We start from the raw sequence: 9,947 nt of genomic DNA, 5'->3' as shown, positions 1-9,947 counted from the left end.
ATTAAAGTAATGTAACTAATTACTTTTGATTACTTTTTGATTACTTTTCAAAATCTCCAATAAATGTTTATTTGCAACTGTTAATCATCTTCAAACATTTACACCATTCAGGTTTAACCTTACAGCTGTGCTCAATACTGTCAGACTTTTACAATCCTTCATCACTTGAATTAAGATGATCAAATTTGAACACATGTCTGCATGTCTGCTTCATTAATTTCCACATGGGGCGGACTGGGATAAAATTTCAGACCGGGAAATCTCAAACTCATACAAACAAATTCATGGACAACACTATTTTTTGTATGGACCTGATATAAAAAAAGATTTAAATCTTTAGTTTGGGGACATGCAAAATAATTAAAAGTTCTCTCCTGAACTTCACCTTCACTTCATTTCTTTTTTCTTTTCAGTCTCTTTATTTTGCCCCGTTATCCATCTACCTCATGACTTTAACACTCAAGATTTAACAAACTTAACAATACTTTCTAAATTGCCTACATGTCAAATTGAGTGCATCACTACAATATAAAATCCTAATACTGAACATGAGTCATGTTTTTCCCTCACAAATATTAACTGCTTTTATTACGTAAAAGTACAGTAACCATGTTTTTTTTAATTATTATTATTGCAAATGGATTACCATTTGTATTTATTTTTAAATAAATAAATATGTAAATTTGTGGCATGGTTTAACAACAGTAACCTTTGTCTCTGAATTTATAGCAAATATTAAAACTTTGCATATGCTTTGATTCAAGTGTACTTTTGATATATTTGTCCAAAATGTGGCATATTCCGTCCGTGTTAGGCAATAGCAATCCCGTTTTTATGACTGGATTCTAACCAGACTATGTTTCTGCATCGCGGAAATTATAGGGCCGTACGTCTCAGAATAGTCAGTTCAATTTGGGAAAGAAATAAATTACATCTGTATGTGGATGTGTGTAAATATTCAAATGTAATCCCCACTGTAATCTTTAAAATTTTCAGAAGTAACTGTAATTTAATTACTCATTTTTTCTTAGTAACTGTAACTGATTACAGTTACATTTATTTTGTAATTAAATTACATAATTAAGTTACATGTAACTAGTTACTCCCCAACACTGTCTATATATATATAGCCACACGGGGCTCAAGTTGACCATCAAAAACAACTATTGTAAATGTAGTTTTATTATCAGGGTTTACATTTTTTTTTTAAACTGAATAAACTGAGAGGCTTTCTTAGTGCAATCATGATAATCTTCAGTCAGTCATTTTGAAACAAGTTATTTATTCATAAAGTATCCTCTGTAATGCCAATAAAATCAAATAAATTTAAATAAGTTAAATCCAGTGACATGGCATTAGACATTAAAGATGAAAACTCTGTAATGGTGCTTTATTCACATCATACACAAATGTATTGAAAATTTAAACTTTTTTTTCAAGAATGGATTGAAACAGTAATGTTAATGTAAAAAAAATTAAATAAAAAATAAACCTATCATTAATGACAGATTTGAACGCTCGTGCAATCCATCACAAGAGCCGTCAAATATAAAACAGCATGTGGCATGTTTTGAGTAGTTTTTCTTGCCTCAGACTTTGCTTGTTGCATCAACCTGTAACTCCATACAGCATACTAATATAACCACTGAACTGAGACCTGTCTGCATTACAAATAATGGCATTACATCCATGATAAACTGATATAGCGGCGCTGCAGGAAAACCAGGTTCAAAGCTCTGTTCAGATCAGCCTGTCGCCGCTGCTCAGTCATCAAAGTCAGGGATGTCATCGTAGGAATAACCGCGGTAACCCTTGGAGGCGTAATAGGCGATGCGCAGGTGGTAAAACCCCGGAAGAAAGACCAGGATCCCAATCACCAGGACTGGGATGGTGCGATCACGGTGCTGTGAGGGACAGAGAGATGGGTCACATCTGTGCTTTCTTTTCTGAGGACCTTAAAGTCTGTCACACACTGATCAATATATAGGCAAGGCAAGTTTATTTATATAGCACATTTCGTACACAATGGTATTCAAAGTGCTTTACATAAAAGAAAGTAAAATAATCATGAAGAAAAATAATCACAAAAAGAAAACAAGCAATTTAAAAACTTTGAAAAAGATTTTTTTTATTACTTATTTAAAATGAACTTAAAACAGTTAAAAGTATAAAATAATTTTAGATAAAATACAGTGAATAAGTAAAATACAGTGCAATCAGTTCAGACATTGCACAGTGCTCATTCAATAAATGCACAGCTAAACAGATGGGTTTTGAGTCTAGATTTAAATGTGACTAGTGTTTTAGCACATCTGATCTCTTCTGGAAGCTGATTCCAACTGCGGGCGGCATAGTAACTAAAGGAGGACTCCCCTTGTTTTGTGTGAACCCTTGGTATTTCTAACTGACTCGATCCTAGTTATCTGAGTGGTCTGTTAGGTTCATATTCAGTGAAAAAATCTGCAATATATTTTGGTCCTAGGTCATTGAGTGATTTATAAGCTAGTAAAAGTACTTTAAAATCAATCCTAAACGTAACTGGAAGCCAGTGTAAGGACCTGAGGACTGGTGTGATATGCTCAGATTTTCTGGTTCTAGTCAGAATCCTGGCAGCAGCGTTCTGGATGAGCTGCAGATGTCTAATGGTCTTTTTTGGGAAGGCCGGTGAAGAGACCATTACAAGTTTCTCCAAGTCTTGACTGGAAACAAAACATCTAATTCTTGCAAAGTTTTTTTTATATGCACTGATTCTAATACACCTTTTTTTAAGGTGCCACATGCTGTGACCTTTAAATGTAGCCTATTTCAGACCATTTCTAAATGCATCAATTTATTAATTTTAATAGATTTTTTTTTATAGTGCACAATTATGACTAATGTTGAGTCAAAAATCACAGAAATTCCAATCTGACTATGCAGACTGATCAAAAACACGAGTAAATAAATGAATACAATAGTATTCAAGTGGCCCTTTAAATATAATCAATTTCAGAGTATTTTTGCATTATAATTATTAATAATATTATTATTATTATTATTATTAGTAGTAGATTCTTTATAGAGCACAAATATGACAAATATCAAGTGTGTATATATAGACACACCCACACACACACCCACACACACACACACACACACACACACTATAACAATAATATATAAATAATACTAATAATACTGAGTTGCCTGGAAAACACAATTAAGCTGTTGGAAACCTTTTTAGATTTTTTGTGCCTTTAACTTTCTATAAAGCATACAACTGCAGTTGATAGTTTGACAGAATGCAGAAAACATTGCTTTACATTCAAGAAATGCATTCATGCTGCAAATAGCCCTGCAAAATACGAGGCTGTTAGGATTATGTAAATCAGAAACATAAAACAACAGACCACTGAAATCAAACTAATGCACACTAACAAATGCACGAGTGAAAATGTCTAGAAATCTGAATGTGAAGACTGGCAGAACATGAAAGCAATGCATGGAGCTGTAATAATGTGCAATGGCACTCACATCATTAACTTCAAAGTATCCTGCTAAGAGGAGGGATCCGATGATGATCAGAATGGAGCCGATGAGGAAGAGAACGGTTGCCAGGGCGATCGCTTTATAAGGGACTTTAGGTGGACTTTTCTTAAACTGAGAAGAGAAGGAACATTGCTCAATATTACAATGCATTGAGTTTCAGGTAAGAGTAGTAAACTCAATGTTTTAACTACTGTAAAACACAGGGAAATGCAAAGAAAGATCCATTTCCACACTGAATATTTATAAATATTAAATTAGATTTTAATTCCTAACACCATTAGAATTTTAAATAGAACTTTTAGATGAATTGCATAGGTTTTTCAAGAGTTGTGCGGGTTGCATCAGTTATAATTTTATTTTTGTCATGTGGTTTTTGTATTGACAATTTTCTACCCCTTCGGGATAGACAATAAAGCTTTTTCTGAATCTGAATCTAGATCTATAATATTTATATGTCATAATATCACATTCAAAATATTACGGTTTATATTACTATATTTATAAACAAATTGTATATTAACATTAGGTATGTTACACGGGAATTGCATATGTTGTTATTGTTAACTAAAACTATCAAAAATTTCATTACTTGAAATAAAGCTGAAAATAGGCTGTTGTTGTTTTTATTAACATGTGATAAATATTTAAATTCACAAACATAATACATCATGTTTGTAATGCATACAAACATATACATACATATAACGTAGACATATAAAGAAAGAGATATGTATTAATATGAATTAATTCCAATATGAAAGTGAGCAAGAATTATTTGCATATTTAAGTGCATTAAAAGCCTTTTCTCCTCTCACCTGGAGATCAATGTATCCATCATCATCACTGGCTAGTTTGGAGTATCTGACTCCACTGTTTATAGTGTTCCGAGCTGGCATCTTCTTGAGTTTATTCACTCTAATTCAGAAGCATATGATTCATTTACTACTTCATCATTAACACAGACGAATGAAAACAATAAGGTAATGTTACATACATTGGATCATTATTACTGATCAGCTGATTCAGGTAGAACGTTCACTAATAGCAATGCATTACTGCATGCAGAATACATATTTAGATATCTAAATGTCAATATAAACATGTTTAACTAGTTTTGCTTGCTAAATTACCTTGAACGTGATATTTCAGCCTCGGGATAGTCTGATGACGATTACCTTAATTACAAGTCACAATAAAAATGATTTTTGTTTCTGTTTTTAAAGCACTTAAGTCATTTAAGATCATTACAGGCAAGATTGTGACAGTAGCGCACGAGATTATGTTTATAAACGTAAAGCTCCCGGATATGACAAGCACGCACGCGCCCTCTTCCGGGTTCACATCAAACTGCGCACGCTCTTAGAACAGTTCACAACACAACCACGCGAGGGCGCGCTATCATAGAAAAACATGCATTTCTCTATTAACTCCTGTCTTTGGTGAGTTCTGTGAAATATAAATAGTGGATTTAAACAAAGAATTGGAAAGCTTATTTGATGGAACTAAAAACAGAAATCAGAAAATTTGACTTAAAAAGAAATATAGCGTCTCTAGATGCAAGTAATAAAATGTAGCCTCCATCACCAAATAAAAAATAAGAAACCATCACGACCAAAAACACATCAAACAGTATCTATAAATACCATAAATATATATATATATATATTGTACTCTTGTTTTATAGATAAATCTTGAAACTAACATGCAAGGTCACATATTGCAAAATACAGGTGCTGGTCATATAATTAGAATATCATCAAAAATTTCACTAATTCCATTCAAAAAGTGAAACTTGTATGTTATATTCATCCATTACACACAGACTGATATATTTCAAATGTTTATTTCTTTTATCATTTTGATGATTATAACTGACAACTGAGGAAAATCCCAAATTCAGTATCTCAGAAAATTAAAAAAATTACTTAAGACCAATACAAAGAAAGGATTTTTAGAAATCTTGGCCAACTGAAAAGTATGAACATGAAAAGTATGAGCATGTACAGCACTCAATACTTAGTTGGGGCTCCTTTTGCCTGAATTACTGCAGCAATGCAGTGTGGCATGGAGTCGATCAGTCTGTGGCACTGCTCAGGTGTTATGAGAGCCCAGGTTGCTCTGAGTGGCCTTCAGCTCTTCTGCATTCTTGGGTCTGGCATATCGCATCTTCCTCTTCACAATACCTCACAGATTTTCTATGGGGTTAAGGTCAGGCGAGTTTGCTGGCCAGTTAAGAACAGGGATACCATGGTCCAGGTACTGGTAGCTTTGGCACTGTGTGCAGGTGCCAAGTCCTGTTGGAAAATGAAATCTGCATCTCTATAAAGTTGGTCAGCAGCAGGAAGCATGAAGTGCTCTAATACTTCCTGGTGTATGGCTGCGTTGACCTAGGACCTCAGAAAACACAGTGGACCAACACCAGTAGATGACACGGCACCCAAACCATCACTGACTGTGGAAACTTTACACTGGACCTCAAGCAACGTGGATTGTGTGTCTCTGCTCTCTGGGACCCTGATATCCAAAGGAAATGCAAAATTTACTTTCATCAGAGAACATAACTTTGGACCACTCAGCAGCAGTCCAGTCCTTTTTGAAGCGAGACACTTCTGATGCTGTCTGTTGTTCAAGAGTGGCTTGACACAAGGGATGCGGCAGCTGAAACCCATGTCTTGCATACGTCTGTGTGTAGTGGTTCTTGAAGCACTGACTCCAGCTGCAGTCCACTCTTTGTGAATATCCCCCACATTTTTGAATGGGTTTTGTTTCGCAATCCTCTCCAGGGTGCGGTTATCCCTATTGATTGTACACTTTTTTTCTACCACATCTTTTCCTTCCCTTCACCTCTCTATTAATGTGCTTGGACACAGAGCTCTGTGAACAGCCCGCCTCTTTTGCAATGACCTTTTGTGTCTTGCCCTCCTTGTGCAAGGTGTCAGTTGCCGTCTTTTGGACAACTGTCAAGTCAGCAGTCTTCCCCATGATTGTGTAGCCTACAGAACTAGACTGAGAGAACATTTAAAGGCTTTGCAGGTGTTTTGAGTTAATTAGCTGATTAGAGTGTGGCACCAGGTGTCTTCAATATTGAACCTTTTCACAATATTCAAATTTTCTGAGATACTGAATTTGGGATTTTCCTCAGTTATAATCATCAAAATTAAAAGAAATAAACATTTGAAATATATCAGTCTATGTGTAATGAATAAATATAATACACAAGTTTCACTTTTTGAATGGAATTAGTGAAATAACTCAACTTTTTGATGATATTCTAATTATATGACCAGCACCTGTAAATACAGTATTTCATATTTATTTTAATACTATATTTTTCATAAATATTGCAAGTAAAATCATTTACAACTAATTTGATTTTGTAGAAAATATTGATGGAAAAAACGGTTGATGTTTTTCTACAAAGAGCTACAGGATGTGGGGCTAGGTAACGTTAGGTGGGATAATTCTCTAAGAAAGAAACTTCTAAGAAAGTTAATTTAACTCTTGAAACTTCGTAGGCTGCAAGGTCACACTTTTCATAAAGACAGAGATGAATACGCCTTTGAATATCTGTCTCTGATTCTGAATGCTGTGAAATCACTATAGAAACACTCATCACTGAAGGATGATCAGGCTGGTTTGCTTGAAAGAGATTATACAACAACAGATGGGTCTATTGCTTTCCCTCTGGATGTTTCCTGGATGTTTGCTGATCTGCGTTGAAGGTTAAAAAGTGACATTGATTGGAAAGCAGAGAAATGACTCATGTTGAGGTCAGTTTGAACACCCAACATAGTCTCATGACGTACAGCCCGCAGTAAACAACTAAAAAACAGTGTCCACCCTCCATCTAACCAGCTCAGCTAATTAGCAATTTTGAAATAATTGGATCCCTTATGAACACAAAGATCCAGCGGCAATGCATGTTTATTGCTGGGAGACTATTTTGAGAAAGAAACTGTTACCGTTCCATCTGGTTTGTTTCTTTGCCTATTTATGTCCTTTTGTCTTCTAGAACAGAGGTTCTTCAAGACAGTTAAGAGACAATTAGTGTAAAAAAATGAACAAATAAATAATAAAAAATTATATTTAACTACACAAACAAAAATCGGTGATTAACATATATTTAAATAAATAAATAAGATAGTAATACACAATGCAGTACAATTGTGAGTAGAAAAAAATAATATTCAGTTAAAAAAATTATAAATGCATATAATATATGTAACAAACTCTGCAACCATGCATGCAAAAAAATTAATGTTTAGAGAAAAAATGTGTAAAAATGTAAAAGTAAATTATATTTAAATTAAGATTAAATTTATAAATAATAAAATAAAATAAAAAATATGTTTACAGAAAAATTTGTAAAAATGTAAAAGTGAATAATATTTAAAATAAGATTAAATAAATAATAAAATAAAAAAAACAGCGATACACTATTGATTTAAATTGAATCAAAAACCTCTATAATCATTACAAAGAAAGGTTTAGAGAAAAACTGCATAAAAATTTAAAAATAAATAATAATAATAATAATAATAATAGTAAATAAAAAAAAATTGATAAAAAATGTATTTAAAAAAATTAAAGGCCTATATGATTATTATAAGATGATTATTAAAGATTGATAACTCCTATTCAAGAACAGAAATTCTTAACAGGTGGGATGTAAGTCTGTTAATTATTTTATTAAAACTAATTATAAATGCACATAATAGAGTGCAACAAACTCTATAATCGTGCATAGTTCTAATGCCAAAATGCATTTAAGAGGTACAGAGAAAATGAATCTTATGTTTTGTTATTAATGTAAAAAGGTGTTCATCCAATAAAGCCTGGCAGTAATTGCTAGAATCTAGTCAAATTATGAAAAGGTCCTCGTAAACAGCACTGAATTAAATTCAGCTTCTCTTGCACCGAGCATAAACTTGGTTTGTTTCGACCGCAGTGTGTTCTGTGCTGTGAATTATTGGCTGCCAAGAGCACGAAACCAATTGAATCTTAACATTGTAGTACCCAGTTGATATACTGTATAAAAAACGGATCCTGAACCAAAACCAGTTGAGAGCCCCCAGTCTAGACAGTGAGGGATAAAGGTTGATCCGACACATTCACAGCCTCCCTTCTCTTGTTTTGCTCTCTTTTAGATGGATTAAGCAGATTGATTCCAGGACAGAGATATACAGCTGCTCTTAGACAGACCATTTCATAACACACAACATCAGCAATGAGTTTAGTAATGGCTCCACTCAGCATTAATTACGCCATCTAGCCACTGGCTTCACCCCACCATCACCCTGAAACAGCAGAAGGGTAAAAAAGGTTCACTTTCACAACAGGAGTCAATATATGGATCGTGGAGTGGACGGTGGTCTTATTTAAAGTCTGGGAGATGGGGATCGATTCAGACGCTGGACCACTGATCCATCACATTTTTCACTGTGGGCGCTGTCTGTGGTCTGGGCTTTGCTGTCAAGTCTATTGTCTTGACCACGTTTTACGGACCAGTGAGTATTTGTTTAACGCTTGGAGTTGGGGTTGTGTTGAATTAACATTGATCAGACTAAGCCTGCAAGCTAGGAATGGAATCTAAAGCACTAGAGTAATTAAACCTTATTATGAAGCAGCTATTTTTGGGCCTGGGTTCCAGTCGTGCTAAAATACACTATATAGTGAAAAGAACTACCTTCTAGCAGAAAGGTATGCTGTTTTTGTTCAAAAATTTGTGTAGAAACAATTTTCACTAGTGAAATTCATAATTAATTACAAATAAATGGCAAGTAACACATTGAATTATATGTACAATTTTGAAGTAGAAGACTGAAATAGTATTTTCTTGTGTCAAGAAAACTCTCCGAATTCTAAGAAAAAACGCTAAGAATATATACAAGTCAGAAGTGCAAGATACAAACATAAATTCTGAAAAAAAGATTTGCGAGAAATAAACTTGCAATTGCCTTAGAAAAAAGTCAGAATTGTGAGATAAAAACTTATTTTTAATTCAGTGTTGAAGCAAACAAAAAATAAAAAATATATATATATATATTCTTAATATATATACTTTATATATAATTTATATATATATATATATATTTATGATTGTTTTTCTACTACGGTGTAATAATCGCTTTTTAAAACCAATAAGCCAATCATAATTCTAATATAGTTATGCATGCCTATAAGACCATTTAGTGATGACAATATTATCAGTATAACAGCCTCTCAGGCCTTATTGCTTAAATATGCAGTTTTCATGCATGAAATCATGGCGGTTAACAGAGGTCAGAGAAAAGCCGTGGTTTAACTGCGGTCTCCTGCTTTAAGCCCTCATGATTACAGCTCCTGTGATAAGCATTGCTTAATTATCTAAGGGTTCGATTGAAAGAACAGGGCTGACAGAATGATTCCTCTCTGCTGCT

The 9,947-nt window shown here is 33.7% G+C and overlaps 1 protein-coding gene across 1 annotated transcript; it reads right to left on the bottom strand.

The window, feature by feature from the left end:
* Positions 1-1,168: 1,168 nt before the first annotated feature.
* LOC132097255 (transmembrane protein 230-like) lies at positions 1,169-4,852 on the bottom strand. Its single transcript, XM_059502882.1, has 4 exons — positions 4,659-4,852; positions 4,344-4,443; positions 3,514-3,639; positions 1,169-1,904 (listed from the first exon to the last, which is right to left on the bottom strand). Exons 2-4 carry the CDS (start codon positions 4,422-4,424, stop codon positions 1,764-1,766), a joined length of 348 nt encoding a protein of 115 aa, XP_059358865.1. The 5' UTR covers positions 4,425-4,443; positions 4,659-4,852; the 3' UTR covers positions 1,169-1,763.
* Positions 4,853-9,947: the final 5,095 nt, after the last annotated feature.

The sequence above is a fragment of the Carassius carassius genome, chromosome 21 (assembly GCF_963082965.1).
Source record: "Carassius carassius chromosome 21, fCarCar2.1, whole genome shotgun sequence".
NCBI lineage: Eukaryota > Metazoa > Chordata > Actinopteri > Cypriniformes > Cyprinidae > Carassius > Carassius carassius.
The sequence above is the reverse complement of the archived record's forward strand: the minus strand, read 5'-3'. Positions and strand labels throughout refer to the sequence as shown.

Excerpts from the sequence above, each read along its gene's own strand:
- LOC132097255 (XM_059502882.1), bottom strand. The coding sequence starts at position 4,424 with ATGCCAGCTCGGAACACTATAAACAGTGGAGTCAGATACTCCAAACTA. Across the intron at positions 3,640-4,343 it reads ATGGATACATTGATCTCCAG|TTTAAGAAAAGTCCACCTAA; the intron begins GTGAGAGGAGAA and ends TTCTCTTCTCAG. Across the intron at positions 1,905-3,513 it reads GATACTTTGAAGTTAATGAT|CACCGTGATCGCACCATCCC; the intron begins GTGAGTGCCATT and ends TGTCCCTCACAG.